Genomic DNA, 22,902 nt, shown 5'->3' with positions numbered 1-22,902 from the left:
AGTTGATTTCATTTATTCTTTTTCAAAACACTACAAATGAATAGTGACATTTGCATTAAGCTCTATTATTCTTGGCATATGGGTAAGTTGTTTTTCATGCTCTTTATAGTAAATCCTCTGGTAATTGGTACGTGAAATAATTTATGCTTGATTGTTGTTTTGCAGGATTGACAGCTGTATAAAAATGGCTGCATAAAGCTAATTTCTCTCCTGAGATAAAATTATTATAACATCCATCATCCATAATTGTTTTGAAATTGACCATGGCTAGTTGGAGAAGATGAGCTGTTGAGATGATTTCCTATGAGCAAGATCCAGATGTTGTACGATGGGGCCTGCAGCTATTTGATGCTAGTCCATATAGTAATTGCAGATATTGTGGTGATGTTACTCAAGATAATGCAGATTGTTATCACGGGCATTATTTTAGGGAAGAGGAATATAATAATGATTTTACCAACACAGAAAATGATGAAGTAATGGCGCATGCTCTTCAGCAACAATTCTCACAACTTGCAGTGACTGAAGCCTCTGAATCTTCATATGATTGGTCAGAAAATATGCCATCATCAAGTTCACTGCAGGAGTGGCCTAGTCATCCAATTGGTAGCTATTTTCCTGGTATGTTTTATACCTAAGAATGTCCATATGATTTCCTCTTAAGCTGCTAGGTCTTCTACGCTACTAATTTGCTCTGTTTATTTTATTTAAAATTTATAGAACAGCAAAATGATCAGGAAGAAGCAGATGATGTGGAACCTTCTAGTTCATATTCTAGCTCTGAGAAGAACTCATATTGTGGAGATCAATGGTTTTATTCATTGGAGCAGATTGATGAATATGCTCTTGATGGAAAAGTGGGAAAAAGACTGAATCAAATGGTTCCAATTCCGGTGAGTTACTCTTCTCAAGTGCAATTGCTATGTTTTTGAAACGTTTTCTATTCTTCGTTTTTGCCTGGTGATAATGAACTTACAAAGGGGGTAAGCCTTGGAGCAATAGTAAGGTTGCTGCCATGTGACTTAGAGGTCATGGGTTCAATCTTGGAAACAGCCTCTCTGCTTCCAAGAGTAAGGCCGCGTAGATTTCTCCCTCCCTAAAACCCAGCTGGTGGGAGCCTTGTGAATAGGGCTGCCTCTTATAATGAACTTATGACAGCTTTATTTCCTCTTACTAATACCTTAATCAATTGGCTTTCCCTGACACTGGATGAGAAAAGAAATTTTTTATGTCTTAAATTCTGAAATTACTGATGTTTATGCTCTAAGGTTTATAGCTGCGTTATTTTTTTCCCCCCCTCAACCAGCATCATGGTGGTGGTTGTCTAACGGTTTCTAGCTACTGTTATATGTCTAATAATTTCTTAATAATATATCTTCTACGTTATCTCTAACAATCTATTATGTATATTATCCTTGACACAGCATGTCCCTAGAATCAATGGAGAAATACCTTCTATCGACGCAGCAACCTTAGATCATCAAAGGCTATTGCACAGGTAATGCTCATTAGTAACATGTTATTTTTTTCCTTCTACCTTTTTTAATGATTTCTTTTGCTATGGGGGAATTTTTATTCATAGTTATTTATTGGATGCTTACAATTAACTTATGCTTCACATGCATAAGGCCTTCTATTTAATTTTTGTTCACAGGCTGCAACTATATGAGTTGGTTGAGTCCAAAGTTGAAGGAGATGGAAACTGTCAGGTTTTTTCTTTTCTGTCTAAGTATGCCTGTCAAAAGTCATAAAATTTTCAAAGATTACATGGCCAAGTCATTACATGATAAATGAGCTAACAGTTGTCTTCTATATGCTCTTAGTGTGACCATGGGATTGACCAGGGTACTAAAAGTTGGCCATATCAATATATTAATGCAATTACATATATGACATCCTGTTTAAAGAGCTAATCTTTGTCTTACATTTTGCAAGTAGATTCTTATTAAATTTGTAATGTTTACAGTTTCGTGCACTATCAGATCAAATCTATCGAACGCCTGAGCACCATAAATTTGTGAGAGAACAAGTAGTTAATCAGGTTGTCTGGCTATCTTCTGCCAATTCGTTGATAATAGGGTTGATTAGTTTTAAGCAATACATGGTTGTGTTGAATTTTCTCCTTGTTGGTGATTTATGATTGGTACGTTTTTGCAAATCAGCTGAAGTTGTATCCAGATATATACGAGGGATATGTTCCAATGGCTTATGCAGACTATTTGGAGAAAATGACCAAGTATCCTTCTCTTATTTCCAACTTAGTTCAACTAGTTTATGCTTAAAGTAGTTACTTATTCCAGCTGTATTGTTGATGGGATCAGGAATGGTGAGTGGGGGGACCACGTGACCTTGCAGGCTGCCGCAGATTCCGTATGCTTCAACAACTAAACTATATATCACTTGTGCTTTTAAGTATATCATTTTCGTATATTCTTTTGCATAATCTATTTGTTCTTTCTACTAAATTGGATGACCAAAAAGGAGCCGCATTTGTGCTTAACAAATGTCGTACACTCAATAAACATGACACGAGCTTTTGACACTTAGAAATTACATTTGAACTCTTAAAATTGTCAATGGTATCTAAGTTATTAGGAATTAGTAGTAGATTTCATCTCTAAGATCCATGGATTAAGGTTAGGTGGCTGCTTTTATTTAGACCTTTCGTACTCTGTTCTATCTATCAAATAAAGCTAACAAAGGCGCACTTCATTTCTGTATTCTTCACATATATATTGTAGTTTATGGTCATAACTGTTGTGTGGCAGAGTACCATGGCCTATGTACAGTAGATGGAATAAACAAGAGTGGCGGTATCAGCAGTGAATTAGTATTAGAACAGCAGTTATTTTAGCATAATTTCCTTTTATCTGTTATCATGTGATTAACAAATGTGTTCTGTGTGACATCAATTATCTGTGGGTTAGTTTCTGGTGTATTATGCGTTGCCAATTTTCTATGGGGAATTCGCTGTCAATTTCATAGGAGTCACTTACTGGTTACTATGATGTCCTTCTGATAAATATTTGTAATTGACTGGTGGCGATATGTATGAAGTATTCTCTAGTCAAATATCTTGGAGATTCTCACTTTGGCTTTATTAGACAATGAACTTTAGATTCTGGTTCATAATCTGAGAGAGAAACCTTTCCCTTCCATTTATTCCCATCTCATTCTCCATTTCTTCCCAAGTTCCCCACAAGTTTCCCAGAAACTGTCGCTGTGCTGGTGCCACTATGTGATATGAGGAAATTGCGGTTTATGGGAGTAAAAGTGGGTAGGAAACACTTGGATTGGGAATAGACACTCTTTTTTTTTTTGGTTCTACCTGAATTTTTATTTTACAATTAGAGCCCACTGCTTGCCAGTTATATACAGGAGTCTTGTGTGGGTCGATCTCATGTAATGTTTGAACCGAGACCAAAAGGTTTTACCTTGTTTACAAATGTGCTAGGATAATCTTATTCACATGGTAGTTAATGAATTCCCTTAGATGCATATTTTTCTATCTAAATTCTTCTATTATGTATTTCAGTATGGAGTTAAAATATTTGTCATCACATCTTTCAAGGATACCTGCTACATTGAGATTCTTCCAAATTTTGAAAGGTCAAAACGAGGTATTGTCATGCTGCTTTGACATTGTCATGATGTTACAATGCATGCTTCTCTGCTAACGTTGTAAATTAGATAGAGACCATTTCCCGAAAACTCAGAATACATCAAAACCTTAAAAATGTAACCATGTTAGAATCAATATCGGGTAATTTATAAAATCTATTTCAAGTGACACTATTCATAATACCGGTATAATTTATCAAATCTATTTCAAGTGACACTATCCATAAGCAATGCACAATGTGACTCATTTCATAGATTCTAGGCTATGTTTAGAAAAATGCATCGTTTTAATCAATACATCAATGTAAAATATATTAAGCTTCCCTATAAACAAGTTAGCAGCAGTGCAATTCTATTCTCAGGCTTCACATTTCTCACAATGCATGGAAAAACGCAGCATACTGTATTGCTATCACATTGTAATACAACGTATTTAGTTACTATACTGAGTTTATGCCTTCAGCTATGAAGGCCAATTATATTTCACTACTGTTTTCCTGTTAGAATGAAGTCAGCTGCCTCGTTCATGCATAGTAACGGAGAGAGATGAAAAAAGAAGCAAACCAAAAAAAGCCAAAGAGCCCTTCAACCCTTTTTCTTCTGCTTTTTTGTTGGGCAAATTTCCATATTTGTGTTCGTAATTAACCTGCAGATAGAAAAGGAAACTAATTTATTGTTAGTTTTAATTGTTATTATTTTATTTTTATTGTGCAGTAATATGTTTGAGCTTCTGGGCAGAAGTACACTACAACTCGATATATCCTGAAGGAGGTTAAGATGCATGCATATCAGCACTGGCATGCGTGTTTCATTTACATTAAGAATGTTAAAGCTGTTGGTGTGACTTGTTAATATTAAAGCCAAAGATGCTACTTTCACCATTTAGAATATGCATTTTCCCGGTACACCCGGCCATGACAGCTCTCCATGATCACAAGTAGAGTGGGGAAAACAGCTACCGCTGTGATTCTTATTAAATTGTTTAGTAATAAATTTAAGAACAAGTAACCTTAGCCTGATGGCTATCATCCACAGTGGAAGCGATTTCTCTGGTGCAGGAGTATTGACATTTGAGGTTTTCAACCTCAAGTGTGGGACTCCGCAGTTCGGTGGAATACTGGAATGTTACAATGTCAATTGCCAAGGCATATGATTTATGGGATTTTATGGGCTTTTCAACCTCACAAGTTGGTTGTTAGTGTCGGACTTCTCAGACAGTGGAGGGTGGAGATAAAGGACAACAATCTTAGTGACGCACGATGCGTTGTTTTGGTATATATTATTGTATCAGTGGGTCACATTGACTAATAACTAGTTTTTCCGTTGAGCTAATTCTTGTTGCAAAGAGGTGTGGTTGGACTGAATTGTGATGATTCAAGAAGTGAAAGCTCAAAATTACATGACGGCGATATTTTGGCAGCTTACAAGTATGGTAAATAAAGCAGAGGGGTAATAGTCATAGACAATTGCTGTGTATGATTAAAATGTAGATTGGAGGACCTATACTCATTTCAATCTCCCAAAAATAAGAGCATCTGCATGTTGGAGAACAGGCACAGAACACAAATTCAGATTCCTTTCTGGGTTTTTATTTTTCAATTATCGCTCGTTGGCTGCAAAATTTATGACATGTAAGCCCAGAATGTTGATGGGAAATTGGGAACGGGAATCGAAATTGTTTCTCTAGAAATCAGTTGAGGACATACCTCACTGTTGTGAAAGGGTATATGGGGTACATAAGCTCAGCTATATATAAGTCTTCATCCCTTGTAGATAACGATCATCTTAGTTTTCATATCGAGAGTCAGACAACAATTTTTAAAGGAAAGTCAGTTGATATTAATTTAAATAGGGAGGGATTTTACTTGGTGAAAGAAACACGTGTACTGATGAGGAATGACATACGTGTCCAATTTCAGCTTCATTGTCTTGAGAGGCCCACTGCATCCGCATCATTAATATGGTTATGCCCGTCGGACGCTCCCATATGGAACATTAAATAACGCATTCATTGATTCTAGAAATTATGTTACCCTCGACTTTTCAGAATTTTAAATTTAAATTCATCACTAAATTAAGTCACTAGCATTTGTTAGAAGTAGTATATCACATAGTTTTTCATAAGATACAAATAGCCGAATTACATACGTTAAAAAAGACATCCTATATGTTCTCATAATGTACGTCACGCTTCCGTCAGGGTCCATAAATGCATATCTCCCGAATTTCAAATCGTCTGTTTTATTGTGACCTTTTTGCATATTATATTTTTTCTTCATACTATTATACTTTACTTTAATTGTTAATATTCTATAATTAACGATTGAGTTTTCCATTTATAAGTATATTCTACGTCCCGCAAGTAGAAGATTGTGAGGAAAAAGTTGCCCAAAAGAAGAAGATTGTAACGGGAAAAAAAGAGAGAGGGAATAAAAGAATAAGAACTTTGAAGAACTTTATAAATGTATGGGGAAAATAGAAACGCGTCATGTTAATAAATTAAAGAAGTATAGTGGGGCGGGGAAAGGAAAGACGAATGCTACGTTTGAATTTTATTGAGTTATGGGTAGAAAAAATGTACATAAATGTAGGATCAGATTAATATATATATATATATAGGGTAAAAAAATTAAACTCCACAGCAGTTCGTAGTTTTTGTTGTTTCTTTTTTCCTTTTTCATTAAGAAAACTCAAACTTGGAGTCTCTTTATATTTCAAAACACTTTTATGAATCTCATAATATATACCACTATTTGGAAAATGCGAACAAGAATCATATTCATTTTCTCCTGTGTTTGCACTTAAAAAAAAAAAAAGAAGAAGCAAGCATTAATTCCCATGGCACAATGAGATGATAATACTATTATAAATTAACGGGCCAACGTGGAACGCAGAAACATAATAGGAAAGGCCAAGGTTTTAAGAAATAAATTATAATATTACAAGACAACGGGCAGTATGGAAATGGAGAACTACGTACGAATACGATTAAATTTTATTTTGAGAAAATGTTTCTCGGCTTAAAACTTTAACTGGGCACAAAGTCTGGGTCCCCCAAAATATTATCAGCTGATTAAGTGACAGTGAAATAAATTAGTTCTAATTATAAATTTTTTATAAACTACAAATGAGATATTATAATTAAAATAATAAATAATATAAAAACATTAAGCCAGGTGTTTCCTTTGCATTAGTTATTCTTTTAAGTAGTTTCAGGAAAAGGACCAGGATCTTTCACCAGTAATTGTCTTTTCTTTTTTCACCGAAAAGTAATTGTCTTTCCACAAACTGCTGCTTAGACTGTCGGTAATGTAATGGAGCTGGTTATATATTTTAAAAATATAACCTCCAATAACCCTAATTATACTACGGAAACAAGCATGCATAGCAAATGTTTTTACACATAACTTTTTTTTTTGGCCAAAAGTTTTTACACATAACTAATCAAACCAATTTTTACGTTATATATAAATTTGTTATCTATCTACTGCATTTAAAATCGTAGAAAATACGTGAATTTTATATCAAATGATGTTACGTTACTTCCAATCTTTAATATAAGAGCTACTTTGACTTTTAATTTGGTTTTAAATATAAGATTCTAATCCATTTTATTTTTCATATTTTTATTTTTTTAAAATAGTCCTTATAGTAGTTGCACGTGTTTAAAATTTCATCAAATGGTAGTTCTAACTAATACATATTATTAGCAAGAGTATTCTAAGAAAGACAACACTTATTTATTATAAATAACTAACTTAACTATTTTTTTAATCTTCCCAAATTAGTCAGCTAGATATTATATTACGGACCGGATGTAGGTAGTATTTCAAAAACAATGAGAATACATTATTTTAAATATTTTAATGGCCATTTAATTTAAAAAGAATTATCTTTCTCTGTATATATTATGTAACGTTGAAAAATTACAGGAGTTAAGTTTGAGAGGTAAAAATTGAACGGCGCAAATGAGGAACAATTTGGGGTCCATGTATATTAGGGGAAGCGCAGAATTTTGAAACGTGGGGTCTGAGTTCTCAAAACAGATTCGTCCATCCAGGGGACAATCTGGCTGGCGAGTTAAGGCAAAAGAAAGAAAAATGTATGATAATGTCAAAGTTGGATACGGTCGCTCCATCCGGGGCCACTGCTTATTTATTTATAAGCTCAACAATATTCTTCATTTGCGTAAAGAAAGTGGCTTGCTTTCCTTAGCTGCCTCCCGTCCTTTTGAATGGCTATTGTATTGTCAACCAATGATGCCGCACCGCCAGATACTGTGCCTTTTTCATTTTTGCCATCACCTACTCCTTTGCTTTTACTCCCCCGTATCCTTATTGACCTTGTTTGCTGTCTATAAATAGAGGCTTATAATTAAGATAAAAAATAGCACAAAACACTGTCTATAAATTTTTTTATCATTTTTATAAGGAATTGTGGTGGTTTTAATAAGCATTAAATGTTTTTTTTATTTATGTTCATATTTAATAAGGATAGTGAGAGGATAAAAATTAATATGATATTAAAATTTAATATAGTTATTTTATGAAACATTATTTGAATTTTATGATAAATTTAATATTTTAAATATTTTAATTGATATGTGAAAATTAATCAGCAGTCTCTTATAATAAGAACTTGAGATTTAGGTCTAATCATAAATATGAGATTTTAATTGATTTTATATTTTATATTTATTATTTTTTAAAACTAATTTATCTAAGCTATGAACTGAAATATAGTTTAATGTTAATTAGGTTATATTATTTATAATTAACTAATTTATTTCACTTATTTAATATATTTAAATTAATTGAGTAGCTATTATATTAAATGCTGCCATCACGTTGCGCTCTTTTCCTCCCTCCTTTATTTGCTGGGAAAATGATATTGAGGTCCCATAGAGAACAAAATACATCAAATAGGTCCCCTGAAATCTGATAATTTTTTTGAAATCCCAAAGGGACTTAGATGCAATTTTCAGAATCCACTAATTACCGTTTTGCCCTGCCCCTGCCATCAGAAAAAAAAGACGGGAGAATGAACTTTGAGTATTTCCTGCGCAGAAGCTTGAGGGAGAAGATATTGGGAAAGAGAGAAGGAGCCATTTATGATGAAAAATCTTCTCCATTACCATTATTGAACTCCAAAGTGCTTCCATGTGAATCTTCACAAATCTTGAGGTGTGAAACTTTCTTTTCTCTCCTCTCCTACCTTTCTGGACAGATTCTGGATTTGTTTGAGAATGAGAAATCAAAAAATCGTTTTTGCCTTTGGTATTTCAAAGCTTTTGTTTTTGGTTTAGGATTCAGAAGTTAATGAATGGAAAGACTGTGTTTTTGGTTGGTGTGTGTTGTGATTTAAGTTGGGTGTGTAAAATGATAATGGGTGCTCTGTTTTTGGGTTGTTTTTGGGTGGTTTTCCTCTGTTCTGACGTTACTTTAGTGGCAAATGAAGAAAAAGATGAAGGTTAGTGAGGGTAGAAACCCTTAGCACGAAATGGGATTGTGTTGTCAATCAGGCCGCGATTGTTGTCAATGTGTGTCGCCACACTTGTCAATGTAACTTCTTAAGTTGTCAATGACAGTTGCCTGCTGGTTGATACAGGTTTAAGTTACTGATGGTATTTCAAAGCTTTTGTTTTTGGTTTAGGATTCAGAAGTTAATGAATGGAAAAGCTGTGTTTTTGGTTGGTGTGTGTTGTGATTTAAGTTGGGTGTGTAGAATGATAATGGGTGCTCTGTTTTTGGATTGTTTTTGGGTGGTTTTCCTCTGTTCTGACGTTACTTTAGTGGCAAAGGAAGAAAAAGATGAAGGTTAGTGATGGTAGAATCCCTTAGCACGAAATGGGATTGTGTTGTCAATCAGGCCGCGATTATTGTCAATGTGTGCTGCTACACTTGTCAATGTAGCTCCTTAAGTTGTCAATGACAGTTGCGTGCTTCTTGATGCAGGTTTAAGTTACTGATGGCAAGTACGTCTAGAAAACATCTATTTTGCTTTGTTCACATAGGGAGAAAGTTTATAAATGATGAAGAAGATGATATGAGATATGTGGGAGGAAGTGTAAGAACAACCAATGTAAAGGAGGGCACAAGTTATGAGGAATTGAAGGAAATTATATCATCAATTGCTGGAAAAAAAAAGCAACTCATTTCTTCTGAAATTCTAAGTTGTGTGAAGAGAATTTTTTGTAAATGGATATACACCAATAGTTAGTTTTGTAACTATATGCAACCCTTATGTTTTTTTTTTTTTGATGGATTGTGAAATAAGTGTAGTTTTATGTATATGAAGGTACAAATAAAAGTTGGCTATGAATTGGCATATTAGATTCTGCTATCATTTCAGTTGTCATTACCTGTATCCTATATTGTCATTAGACCTGTTATGACCTGTCAATAGAGCACTGTGACTTGTCAATTAATTTGCTGATATAAGTTGTCAACAATATGGATTCAAGTTATTTAACCTGTTTTAGTATCATATGATATTTTCAATTATTTTATCATATTATATTTTGGTTATATTGTCATATATAATCATTATTAATAAAGTGTCAATGGTGACACTATGACTTATCAATGGTCGCACTGTGACTTATCAATAGTGGCACACTGACTTGAAACCATTGATAAGTCATAGTGTCACCATTGACACTTTATTAATAATGATTATATATGATAATATAACCAAAATATAATATGATAAAATAATTGAAAATATCATATGATACTAAAACAGGTTAAATAACTTGAATCCATATTGTTGACAACTTATATAAGCAAATTAATTGACAAGTCACAGTGCTCTATTGACAGGTCATAACAGGTCTAATGACAATACAGGGTACAGGTAATGACAACTGAAATGATAGCAGAATCTAATATGCCAATTCATAGCCAACTTTTATTTGTACCTTCATATACATAAAACTACACTTATTTCACAATCCATCCAAAAAAAAAAAAACATAAGGGTTGCATATAGTTACAAAACTAACTATTGGTGTATATCCATTTACAAAAAATTCTCTTCACACAACTGAGAATTTCAGAAGAAATGAGTTGCTTTTTTTTCCAGCAATTGATGATATAATTTCCTTCAATTCTTCATAACTTGTGCCCTCCTTTACATTGGTTGTTCTTACACTTCCTCCCACATATCTCATATCATCTTCTTCATCATTTATAAACTTTCTCCCTATGTGAACAAAGCAAAATAGATGTTTTCCAGACGTACTTGCCATCAGTAACTTAAACCTGCATCAAGAAGCACGCAACTGTCATTGACAACTTAAGGAGCTACATTGACAAGTGTAACAGCACACATTGATAACAATCGCGGCCTGATTGACAACACAATCCCATTTCGTGCTAAGGGTTTCTACCATCACTAACCTTCATCTTTTTCTTCCTTTGTCACTAAAGTAACGTCAGAACAGAGGAAAACCACCCAAAAACAATCCAAAAACAGAGCACCCATTATCATTCTACACACCCAACTTAAATCACAACACACACCAACCAAAAACACAGCTTTTCCATTCATTAACTTCTGAATCCTAAACCAAAAACAAAAGTTTTGAAATACCATCAGTAACTTAAACCTGTATCAACCAGCATGTAACTGTCATTGACAACTTAAGGAGCTACATTAACAAGTGTGGCGGCACACATTGACAACAATCGCGGCCTGATTGACAACACAATCCCATTTCGTGCTAAGGGTTTCTACCCTCACTAACTTTCATCTTTTTCTTCATTTGCCACTAAAGTAACGTCAGAACAGAGGAAAACCACCCAAAAACAACCCAAAAACAGAGCACCCATTATCATTTTACACACCCAACTTAAATCACAACACACACCAACCAAAAACACAGTCTTTCCATTCATTAACTTCTGAATCCTAAACCAAAAACAAAAGTTTTGAAATACCAAAGGCAAAAACGATTTTTTGATTTCTCATTCTCAAACAAATCCAGAATCTGTCCAGAAAGGTAGGAGAGGAGAGAAAAGAAAGTTTCACACCTCAAGATTTGTGAAGATTCACATGGAAGCACTTTGGAGTTCAATAATGGTAATAGAGAAGATTTTTCATCATAAATGGCTCCTTCTCTCTTTCCCAATATCTTCTCCCTCAAGCTTCTGCGCAGGAAATACTCAAAGTTCATTCTCCCGTCTTTTTTTTTTATGGCAGGAGCAGGGCAAAACGGTAATTAGTGGATTCTGAAAATTGCATCTAAGTCCCTTTGGGACTTCAAAAAAATTATCAGATTTCAGAGGACCTATTTGATGTATTTTGTTCTCCATGGGACCTCAATGTCATTTTCACTTATTTGCTTATATAATAATCAGAAACAAGGGGCTGCTTTACTTGCGATATTCCAAGGGGCGATGCTTCAAATGAGGCAATAACACCTAACTGAACGTGCGCCTCTCAAACCCATTGCAGGGGTTTTGATTTGACCTTCACAAAAATATCTGCTTTTATAAACTTCCACTGGACAATATTTTATCCCTACTTTATCCATACTTTTGCGATCAGTACATGTACGTGTATGTCTCAATTAATTAATTATTTGCAATTGATTGAATTATTTGCTTATGAATCATGATTATTTAATTTAAATGATTACTTGTACTATAACCAAAGTTCGGCATGTTCATTGAAACTCGTATGCATATTTAGCTGGTGAAGTAATATTATCCACTAACAATATCAGAAAATATTCACACAAATTTATATAGTAAAAGATTGATACAGCCATAAATTACTAGTTTTATTTTCTGGACACATTATGGTCAAATGTGATCAATTGAATCATCTCTTTATAAACTGGGATGGGAATTGAATGACAACTGAGTGTTGGACAAGTTGGTCCAAAACGAGATTCAATCTTTAATCGATCTTATATATCATGATCTAAATTTGCTAAATGTATATACAATTTAATTAACATTCTTGGTCTGGATATACGATGTTTTTTTACTCAAAAATGTGTTAATAAAAATCAGTATAAAATTTTTAAGGAAACAACAGTTTTTCCAACCAATACATGTAAACCATGTATCATCATATTTAAAAGAGAAAATCAAAGTTCTGAAACAAAACAGCCCAAATACTTTTCACCGAAACCATAGCTTTGAGGTCAGCTAGCGAAACGCTCGCTTTTTCCTACAGTTTATTTTTCCCAGAAAATTATGGGTTTTGGTATATATAAGCTAGGCAGGCAACTTTCAATAATCATTTTCTCAACGAAATCGTTTATATTAAAAAATTAATTTTTTCATAAAAATCCACATTTTTAAATTACTTTTTTTAAAATCTGTTTTATTGGAAAGCCAGTCCAAACGCAATCGGGTGGCGATGACTTTGAATTTGTGCGTTTTGATAGAAGAAAGGTGAGAAATTTGACAGATATGTGAAGTGCACATCACCGGGCCCTGGGTTTCAATTACAACAAAATCACGCCATCCATGTTCACAAGTTAGGTCAAGGTCAACGAAAATGAAGTCTTTCCAATCTTTTTCTAAACCATACTTGACAGTTACACGCATTTGTTTATATATTGTTCCCCTTCCTTGGTGAGGATAAGGAGTAGGTTATGTTCCCCAAGATTTAAATGCCATTATTATAACAATATTACCCATTGTCAAAATATTTGGTAATTAAAAAATAATCATCAAAATATGATGAGCTAATCATCGATCACCTCATGATTAATTAATTTCGAAGCGAACGTGACTATAGATGAGGGATAACAAAAACAAATCGACCGTCGTAGAGATTAAAACAAGATTATCCAATCCAATGCATATTTTAGAAAATTTAATTTTTTGGTGCCTATAGTTTTAACTCGTTTATAAATCAGTTTCTATATTTTGACTCAATGCAACTCAGTCTCTATAATTTTGACCTAGTTGTAACTCAATTTTTGAAGTTTGACTCGCTGCAACTTAGTCTTTATAGTTGTACCTATTTTATAATTGAGTCATTACGTTTAAAAAAAATAAAATTATATATCTAATAAAGAGATGGACTGAATTATAAAATGGTTAAAAATATAGGGACCAAATTACAGTGAGTCAAACTTCAGAGATTAAGTTATAAATGAATCAAAAATATAGGGATTAAGTTGCATTGAGTCAAAATATAAAAATTGAGTTACAGATGTGTTAAAATTATAAGAACTAAGAGATTAATTATTCCTAATCAAAATTCATTTCATGGATTTAGAAAATGATCACTCCATGACATGCAGGGCTTGATCTAAACAAAAAAAAACAGAGAGAACAGAAAATCAACGCACGCTCATTTATCGTTTTATTGCGGTCATGAAGGCTGAGTCGGTCACTTATTTACCTAATGCACGGACCTTGACCTTATCTTCGTTATGAACATTAAAAAAAAAAATCCTCTTATACTTATAATCATATTTAGAATATATATATATACTCCTCCGATCCTTAATATAAAACTCATTTAATTAATTTGATTCGATTAATGAAGCTAAGTAAGTTAGTTAATCATAAGAAAAGTGACACATTTTTTCTAAAACACCATAATCATCTTTCTTAATACCTCCTCTCCTTCTTTTACTTGATTATGGTTGATGGAGTATCCATAGGGTTAATTTAGAAAAAATTGATAAATATGAGAAATGAGTATTATATTTAGGACCAAAACCAACTCAAGAATTAGGTCATATATTAAGGATTGGATGAGTATATGTATAAAGAATTTTTTTATCCTTAGTATAAATCACCTAATTAAATTTAGAGTAAAATACACCGGTCACCATTCTATTTTATCTCAATTACATAAACTTTCCTTCTATTTTGAAAATGTATATAAATCTCCTTTATAATTAAAACGTATGTTACATAAACCCCTTCCTATATTTAAGATTATATTTCTATCCACTCAAACCGTTAAGTTTGACTTTAAATTCTTTTTTTACCAAAATTTCCCTTTTTAACTTAATAATTATTTAGACACTTTATATTTTCCAAATTTTTTTTATACAATCAAAAAATAATTCTAATATGTGTATTTTTAAAATTTATAATATAATTTTTATCTAAATTATAAAATTTTATAATTTTAATATTTTATCACATCCATTGGAAATTATTTACTTTGATTTCTTTTAAATTGTAAGAACATATTTCAAATACATAATTTTTGTTTATTGTAAAGTTTAAATGATACAAGTTTGAAAAATTTTATAAATTATTTAAATTTACAACTCAAAACTTTTAGACACATCTTTGTTTCAAAAATTTATAAACATATTTAGTCAAGTATATATATTTATTAAAAAAAATAGTTAAATTTTTAATCAAATTTGTTATATCTGCCTTAACGAAAGGAAATTCATGTAACTGTAAAAATATAATTTAAGAATTTATTAGAATGAGGGGTAAAATAGTAAATAAAATTTATTTTAATATAAATTTTAGTTAAAAATAATATTTTTAGAATATTCGTAACAGTAATAACTAACTAGACTAAGCTATACGTTTTAAAAATAGAAGAGAGATCTGTGTAATTGATGCAAACTAAAAAGGTAGTCAGAGTATTTTACTCTTAAATTTATTAATGAGCGCACAATCTTATTCCTAATTTATTATTACATAGACAATTATTTTCTTAAAAAGGTATATATTAAATTAAATAGGATAAAATTAAAAAATTATTAAATTTTAAAATATAATTGTTGAGTTTTGAGATTTTTCGTGAGCAAAATATGTTCAAGGCACCTTGTAAATACTAAGTAGGCTTAGAGCAGCAGCTGAAGTCTGAAGAGGGGGCCCCGAGTGCTGTATATTTTAATGATACTAACTAAATCATACAAGAGAGAAGACCGGAAGAGAGCATAAAGGAGGGAATGGAAAAGGGTCATGTTCGTTCAAACTCGGCATGCTTTTGACCAAAAAAAAAAAAACTCGGCATGCTCATAAAATAAAATACAAAGCCATCGTAATTCTTAAATACCGCATACACATAACGACACAAACCAGAGGGAGCCAGGCCGCCGATTTGTTTTCTTCCTACCCGGTCAAAATGGAACACGTCTTCACACACAAGAACATGATAGAAAGAAGAACACGTCAAATTAAAGTGGGGCGTCCAATATCTAATCCCGGAGTTATCCTTGTTTTTCACCTTTAATTTTAATTGTTTAATCATATTTTCCTTGTAATATGATAAATATATAATTTTAATATAAGATTAATCTTAATTAATATATATGTTATGTACCCATATAGAATAGAATTTAATAAAAATAATTTAGGACATGTTTGACAACAACTAAAAATGGTTTTGGAAAACTCTTCTATGAAAAACGAGACAAACTTCTCTACATATTTATTTTATACTCTTCCGGTTTTTAATATAGGACCCAATTGCTGAGTTGGTTTTGATCCTAAATATAAAATTCATTTCTCATATTTATCAATTTTCTCTAAATTACCCCTATAGATACTCCATCAACCATAATCAAGTAGAAGATAGAGAGGGGTATTAAGAAAGATGATTATGATATTTTAGGAAAAACGTGTCACAATTTTTATAATTAACTAACTTACCTAACTTTCTTAATCTAATCAAATTAGTTAAATGGGTCCTATATTAAGGATCGAAGGAGTATATTATAAAAATATTTGTAAAACTATGTCGGCCGCCTGAGTCCATTTTACTGCTCCTTCCTCAAACTGATAAATTTTTATTATTAACATTTATTTTCGCACATCCATTTTAGGTGCCACGTAATTTTAGCCGGATCCATCACCGTTCAACTGGGCTGATGACCAAAAAATAAAAACAAATATCATCATTCAGCGAATTGGGCATTCGGTGTTGCCTTTGCACACAATGACCCCGCTTTGTCACTTTAATTACAGAATCTATCACTCGGATCCCGTGTGGGTTGGGCGGACCCACAACGATTTCACCCCTAGACCTAATCTTGTCTCCTAGGGTTCCATTCGTTACTCGTTAGCATTTGGCGCGACCTTTCGCGGCAGTTGAAATTCTGGCACAGTCCGAAGGAGAAACCCGTCATTTCATGCCCTCGAAATTTTATACGTGGTGCGTGAAAGGTGAAAACTAGATGAACCCAGGCAGATCAGGAGAATGCTGAGATCGCTTCTCAAAAACTAACAAATGGTGGATCATAGCGCTGTCTAAATCTTAGTTTCTCCTCTCTGATCTTCTCACGTGGTTCGTTTCTCGGCGTTTCTTTTACTCATCGGAATCTGCTTGATCTCCCCCCTTCGGATTTTAATTGCTCGATTCTAAATCCTTTTCTGGTCCCATTGCTTCTGTTCAGTTGCCTCCTCCAGGAAGTCACATTACAGTTAAGTGTCCATGTTTTCAGATTTTCATTTTTCCCTTTACCGTTCTTTGCAAACTTTCCCGGGATCCATTTTTAAAACATGTTCCAATGGGCCCACGGCGCATAAATGTCGTGCATTTTGATTTTTGTCTTCTTTTCATACTTATATCAGTCTATGAGTCTCTGTCTTTTGCTGGAAGTGGCAGTTGGCGTTGGTTTTTCATTACTGTTATCGTGAGCGTGATCCTTCTCTGAGTGTTTGTGCCATACGAATGTGCAGGGATGGCTGACGTTGGGAAAGTGCTGTATATTGTGGTGGTTGACGAGTATGAGCAGAAAGCGAAGGGCAAGGAGTCATTTCGGTATACACGCCCTGTTCTGCAGAGCACTTTGCAGTTCATGGGATGCAAAGCGCGACATGCCTTTAAGGTATGTCTTCTTTCAATTCAATTTGACAGTTTAGTTAATAAATGAAAAAAAAAAAAGAACTCCTTTGTTCACAGCGTTATCCGTTTCTGTGTTGGCTGATGCTGTGAACTTTCAGTATGTCACGCTCTCTTTCACTTACTTTGAATCATTTTTGTTTATGGTACTTTAATGATCTCCTTATTCATTCGAACAAGGTCGTGAGATTTGTGCTACGGTCGAGCGTATTTTAACGTCGTTGATCTAGACTTTTTGTATCTTGATAATTGTTCAGAAGTTAGACAAGTGGTTAATTTACTCCGAATGGGGTAGTTTTTCAGCTGTGTTACCTGACTGAAAGATCTGTTGCTGTGCCTTCCCATTCTGTGTTCCTTCGGGCTCATTGTGTCTAACAAGTAGAGCATCGGGATTCTTCCCTCTCTTTTCTTTGAGGAAAATGCAAACGTTCCCTGACCTTTTATGTTTCCCTTCTTACGTTTGCATACTATTTTGGCTCTCCTTGTTTCATTCCTGTTGGCATGATGATAAATGTCATGACTTTTGACATTGAGGCTCTTAAAGTGATCAACGAGTTTAGCATGAGTATGAGATTGAAGTATCAATCTTCTATGCATATTTTTGATAGATGATTGAGTTTACATGGTTGAGTGACTAGAATGCTCACGTCTGGTCTTTTTTTATTGTCAGTTTCACATCATATTTTTATTGAATGTGACACATTCTAGACCTTTTGCACAAGTCTTCTAAATGTTCTTTTCTATCACCAGATCAGTAAAAGGGTGTTTGAACTCACAAGGAGCGAGAGTTTTCCTGATACTTTGCTGCCTGAAGGAATTTTAACATCAGGAATTGGTGCAGCTGAGGAGAATTTTGAGATAGAAGGTGGTCATTATGCTGGTGCTAAAGCAGATGTACAGAACAACTCATTCTCGGGGAAAGCTAATAGAATTAAGAGTGCACTATATGAGTTGTACAAAAGGCGCACAACTGCAGTGGTTCGCAGAGAAACATTTTTAGATATTGTCTGTGCAGCTCTGGCTGAATATAAGTATGTGGGACCCAACCAGAGATCAGATCTGGTTCTAGCATGCAGGTATGACATCAATTACTACCTTTGTGGGGACTGTTTTGATCTGCAGTAACCTGAAGAGAACGAGGAAAAAAATCTGGTTTTGGTTGCTGCTTCTGCTTTGATGCAATGGAATTTATGTTTAAAGTTAGTCTACAGTGACTGGTATATTCTTGGTCAAGGGTATATTTTCCTACAATCATTATGTTGTTATAAAACATTTTTGGAGACTGGCCTGTGTTATGTTAAATTTTTTAGGTATACTCCTTTGGTTGTTCCCTGAATTTAAAAGCTTTTGCAAACACTTCAGTCACAGACTATGATTTTCTGGACTTCAGCCTGACTGTCATCCTTAGTATTAGGAGTTTTAAATGCTTAAGCCACTCTGACTTGTTAGGTTAATGTACTCGGGAAAATTAGGTGGTGCTTGATAACCTAGCTTCATTTAGATGGTTGAATTTTAAACTCTGTCGGGTTCATCCAGCTCTAAATTTCTTTGAATACATGTCTGGAATTTAAGTGAGACATTTCTAGCCATTGAAGTGAGACCTATGGCTGCCTGACGACAGTAATCAGTGGCTCAACACATCCATCGTTCCATGTTCCAAGATAGGCTGCATCTATCGACTGTCATTTCAGCAAAATATGTACTGTCTTGTCCTTCAATCTGAACTCACATCTCTATAGTCTAACAGTTTGACTTATGTTAAATCTAGGTTATATAATTGCTAGAAACTTGTGGAAGGGAGTAGAGGACAATTTTTAAATTATTGCCAAGTCGATTTTATTGTGGTTACATGGTCAAAAGGTTCCTAGCTCATTATTGGTATATGCTTTTGTTAATATTTCCTGTCTCTACTTCTGATTTGATTCACCACACCTAAAATCTAGACAATTGAAGTTCCCTTCAAGGTTGTTTTGGAAGGAAGTTATGAAGCACAAGAGCACCGACTCTTTGAAAAAGGATTTGGGTTCTTTAGACGTTGTATCAAAATGTTTATTTTGTGACCTATTTCCAGGTTAATATCCGAGCTCGGTCCATGCTTCATAAGGATTTTTGTTTAGTAACTTGTTGCGCTTTAATATGAAATGGCGTGCCAATTTTTATATCAAGCTTTGTTTTGGTTGTATTTTATGCTAATGATTGATGATGGGGATATTATCTTGTACACAGTACCATTTTTTTTCTCTGTTAACTTTGATGTTTTTTAAGTGCAGAATCCGAGAACGGAAGGAATCTGTCACAATTCTGCTGTGTGGCACCAGTGGCTGTGGCAAATCCACTTTGTCTGCATTGCTGGTATCTTTGCATTGACAAGTAGTTGTCTTTTAACAATTACAAATATGTAGTGCCAGTTTTACTTGTTATGTGGTAGGATATTTAACTTGAAGTGAATAATAATGTTGAAACTAAGCCTATAATTTTGTAGTTCGAGAACTTAAAGTACCATTTATACCTCCACTTCAGGGTAGTAGGCTGGGAATCACAACAGTGGTGTCAACTGACTCCATTAGGCACATGATGAGAAGTTTTGTCAGTGAGAAAGAAAATCCCTTGTTATGGGCTTCTACCTACCATGCAGGCGAGTGCTTGGATCCTATTGCTGTTGCTGAAGCAAAGGCTAGAAGGAAAGCCAAAAAGTTGGCTGGTGTGTCACATTCAGTTCCCAAGGGTGAAGTAACTGAGGGTGATAATCCTAAGAAATCTGATGGACTGACGCTGGATGTGGGTCCTACTAACACAGAACTGCTAAATCCAAAACAAATGGCTATTGAAGGATTTAAGGCACAGAGTGAGATGGTGATTGACAGTCTTGATAGGTTAATCACTGCCTGGGAAGAACGGAAAGAGTCCGTTGTTGTTGAGGGTGTTCACTTGAGCCTCAACTTTGTTGTATGTCAAATTTTTTTTATGGGGTCCTTTTTCTATTTCTTCTTTTCTATTTGCATGTTATCGTATGTTATATTTTTAATTGACATTTGACAATAACAGTAACAAATTGTGAAACAGATGGGGCTAATGAAGAAACATCCTTCAATCATACCGTTCATGATATACATTACAAATGAGGATAAGCATTTGGAACGATTTGCTGTGCGTGCAAAGTATATGACTCTGGACCCAGCAAGAAATAAATATGTAAAGTATATCCGAAACATCAGAACAATCCAGGATTACCTCTGTAAGCGTGCTGACAAGCATTTAGTTCCAAAAATAAACAACACTAATGTTGACAAGAGTGTAGCAGCCATACATGCTACTGTCTTCAGCTGTCTTCGTAGGCGTGAAGCTGGGGAACTACTGTATGATCCTACTAGAAATACTGTCACTGTCGTTGATGAGGAATATAGAAATCAATGTGCTGCCAATTCCTTGAGCTCGAAAGGAATGTTTCAGTTGATACAGAGACAAGGGTCTTCAAGGCATCTGATGGCCCTCGTTAATACAGATGGGTCTGTGGCAAAAGTTTGGCCTGTTAATTCCGTTGACAGTTATGGGAACCCAGTATGGGGTGATGGATCGGTGCAGGGAGTAGGTTGTCCAATGTATGAACCTTTAACGATTGGCAAATCTGAACCTGTAAATCTTCCGTTTGGTTTGTACGGGATCAGTGCATGGCCTAGTGATGGTGGTACCAGTGGTGCCGGAAGTGTTGATGAGTCAAGGGCCGATGGGACTGACACTGGCAGCAGATATATGTCCTCTTGCTGCAGCTCACCAAGATTGTCTGATGGACCTGCAAAAGAGGTAAGCTTGATTACCACTATAAGCGACTTGGTTGCATATGAAATTATGTGCTTGATATCAATGGGAAGTAAATATAAAAATTTCAATTCTCTGAATTTTGTGTGTTAATTCTGATAAATTTTTTATGTGTTTCTTTTTAGCTTAAGGAGGAGCAGTCAGTGTATGGCAGTGATGAAGAGATTGATGATCCACCTGAGGTGGGCAGCGATGAGGATTTCAGTGATGATGGTGACAAGCGAGTCCATGATGAGGTAGAATTTAGCTTGTAGTTATAAAGACTTGAAGTTTGTATATTTAATGAAATTAACTCTAGAGTATGGATCCCGAGTCTTACGATTGCTTTTAGATAATCATTGCCGGCATATTTGTCGCATGGGGATTCTGATGGTTGGATCACATGTTTATTAATGGTTTTGAGTTTGTAGCGTGGCCATGAGCTGGCATGGGTGTTGATCCGTGCTGATTTGTTAATGATCAGCAATTTCATGTACTTAGACTCTGTTCATTGATCACAATCTCATGAGCTTGGAAAGGCAGCCAATCTCATTGCCACAACAAATCATTAATAAAGCCAATGCGTAGTCGTAATCTCTACTTTTCCATTGCTTTGCAGGTAGGCTCAGTGGACGAGGAATCTACAAAGTCTGATGAAGAGTATGATGATTTGGCAATGCAAGACATGCCGAAAAATGACTATTGGTCTGGCAATGATGAAGTGTCTAGAGAGAAGCTTGGTCACGGGAGCCATAGAACTAGGGTGCTGGAAAATGAGGAACGTCAAAACCATGGGCTCTACCTCAGAACTAGAAGTGAGCCAGTCCCCGAGTCCTCTTGCTCTTACTCATCTCTGTTCATGGAAAACAGTGAGAGGAGATTACATCCTGGTGAAGCCAAGTTAAGAAAGCGTTCTCTTAGTATTCCTGCATTGGAAAAGGATGGTTCGGCAATAATTGATCCGATCCTTTCCGGTACACCTCAAAGGTAGCATTAGTCTTAACCACCCCCTTTTTCCTCCTGTTTGGCCTCTAGTAGGAGCATCTAAGCATCCTTCGATGCCCTACCTGTATAGTAATCCTTAAAAACTTCCACCTTCTACTGCTTTTTTAGTGCTTTTTATTTTTTGGGTTTGATGTAATTGTTGAGCATGAAATAATCATGACGTTGATTGAGATTTTGCTGGGTGGGTGAGCAAGGACAGAACCAGCAGAATCAAATTCGGGTATCTTGAGATGCAAAAGCGAGCACTCCAATTGAAACCAGTTCCCACCCTAGCTTTCCCATTTGAAGTGCAGTGCTCAATCTATGTTGAATAAAAAGTTGAGAATTGACTGTATGTTACTCTTAAGCCTTGACTTTTTCTTAACTCCTATTTAATGACATGTCCTGCAATGATATGATTGAATACGAATGCAGTGCATTGGATATAATAATTTTTCGAACTAAAATGAATTTTGTAATAATTACGTTTTAAATAAATGCTTCAAATGTCATTTGAACATATACCAAGTTACCAGCCTGTCAGCTCACGGGTTGTGGTGGGCCGACCCCATGTGTGAGTTCCAACTCGGGCTGGCCTTTTTTTTAATGTTTTTATTTTATTTTTTGGATACTTTCATTGATAATGGGTAATAAATTTTAAAAATTGTTTAAAACTATATCAGAAAATATAACTATTGAAAATGAAATTGA

General features: G+C 34.5%; 2 protein-coding genes across 2 annotated transcripts; both read left to right on the top strand.

The window, feature by feature from the left end:
* Window positions 1-293: 293 nt before the first annotated feature.
* LOC114747793 (OTU domain-containing protein DDB_G0284757-like) lies at window positions 294-4,506 on the top strand. Its single transcript, XM_028936142.1, has 9 exons — window positions 294-621; window positions 721-893; window positions 1,425-1,498; window positions 1,655-1,709; window positions 1,967-2,041; window positions 2,163-2,236; window positions 2,322-2,370; window positions 3,536-3,620; window positions 4,336-4,506. The coding sequence occupies exons 1-9, from the start codon at window positions 294-296 to the stop codon at window positions 4,395-4,397; spliced, it is 975 nt and encodes a 324-aa protein (XP_028791975.1). The 3' UTR covers window positions 4,398-4,506.
* A 12,220-nt stretch (window positions 4,507-16,726) lies between these two features.
* Window positions 16,727-22,558, top strand: LOC114747790 (P-loop NTPase domain-containing protein LPA1 homolog 1-like). The gene is made up of 8 exons (XM_028936136.1): window positions 16,727-16,990; window positions 17,250-17,398; window positions 18,163-18,488; window positions 19,683-19,764; window positions 19,933-20,358; window positions 20,476-21,213; window positions 21,354-21,464; window positions 21,827-22,558. The coding sequence occupies exons 2-8, from the start codon at window positions 17,252-17,254 to the stop codon at window positions 22,196-22,198; spliced, it is 2,202 nt and encodes a 733-aa protein (XP_028791969.1). The 5' UTR covers window positions 16,727-16,990; window positions 17,250-17,251; the 3' UTR covers window positions 22,199-22,558.
* Window positions 22,559-22,902: the final 344 nt, after the last annotated feature.

The sequence above is a fragment of the Neltuma alba genome, unplaced genomic scaffold (assembly GCF_004799145.2).
Source record: "Neltuma alba isolate B1F8T4 unplaced genomic scaffold, ASM479914v2 tig00005457_pilon, whole genome shotgun sequence".
Classification (NCBI taxonomy): domain Eukaryota; kingdom Viridiplantae; phylum Streptophyta; class Magnoliopsida; order Fabales; family Fabaceae; genus Neltuma; species Neltuma alba.
The sequence above is the reverse complement of the archived record's forward strand: the minus strand, read 5'-3'. Positions and strand labels throughout refer to the sequence as shown.

Coding starts and splice junctions, on each gene's coding strand:
- LOC114747793 (XM_028936142.1), top strand. CDS start 294: ATGATTTCCTATGAGCAAGATCCAGATGTTGTACGATGGGGCCTGCAG. Junction 622..720: donor AATTGGTAGCTATTTTCCTG/GTATGTTTTATA, acceptor TAAAATTTATAG/AACAGCAAAATGATCAGGAA. Junction 1,710..1,966: donor AAGGAGATGGAAACTGTCAG/GTTTTTTCTTTT, acceptor TAATGTTTACAG/TTTCGTGCACTATCAGATCA.
- LOC114747790 (XM_028936136.1), top strand. CDS start 17,252: ATGGCTGACGTTGGGAAAGTGCTGTATATTGTGGTGGTTGACGAGTAT. Junction 17,399..18,162: donor AAGCGCGACATGCCTTTAAG/GTATGTCTTCTT, acceptor TTCTATCACCAG/ATCAGTAAAAGGGTGTTTGA. Junction 21,214..21,353: donor CTGATGGACCTGCAAAAGAG/GTAAGCTTGATT, acceptor GTTTCTTTTTAG/CTTAAGGAGGAGCAGTCAGT.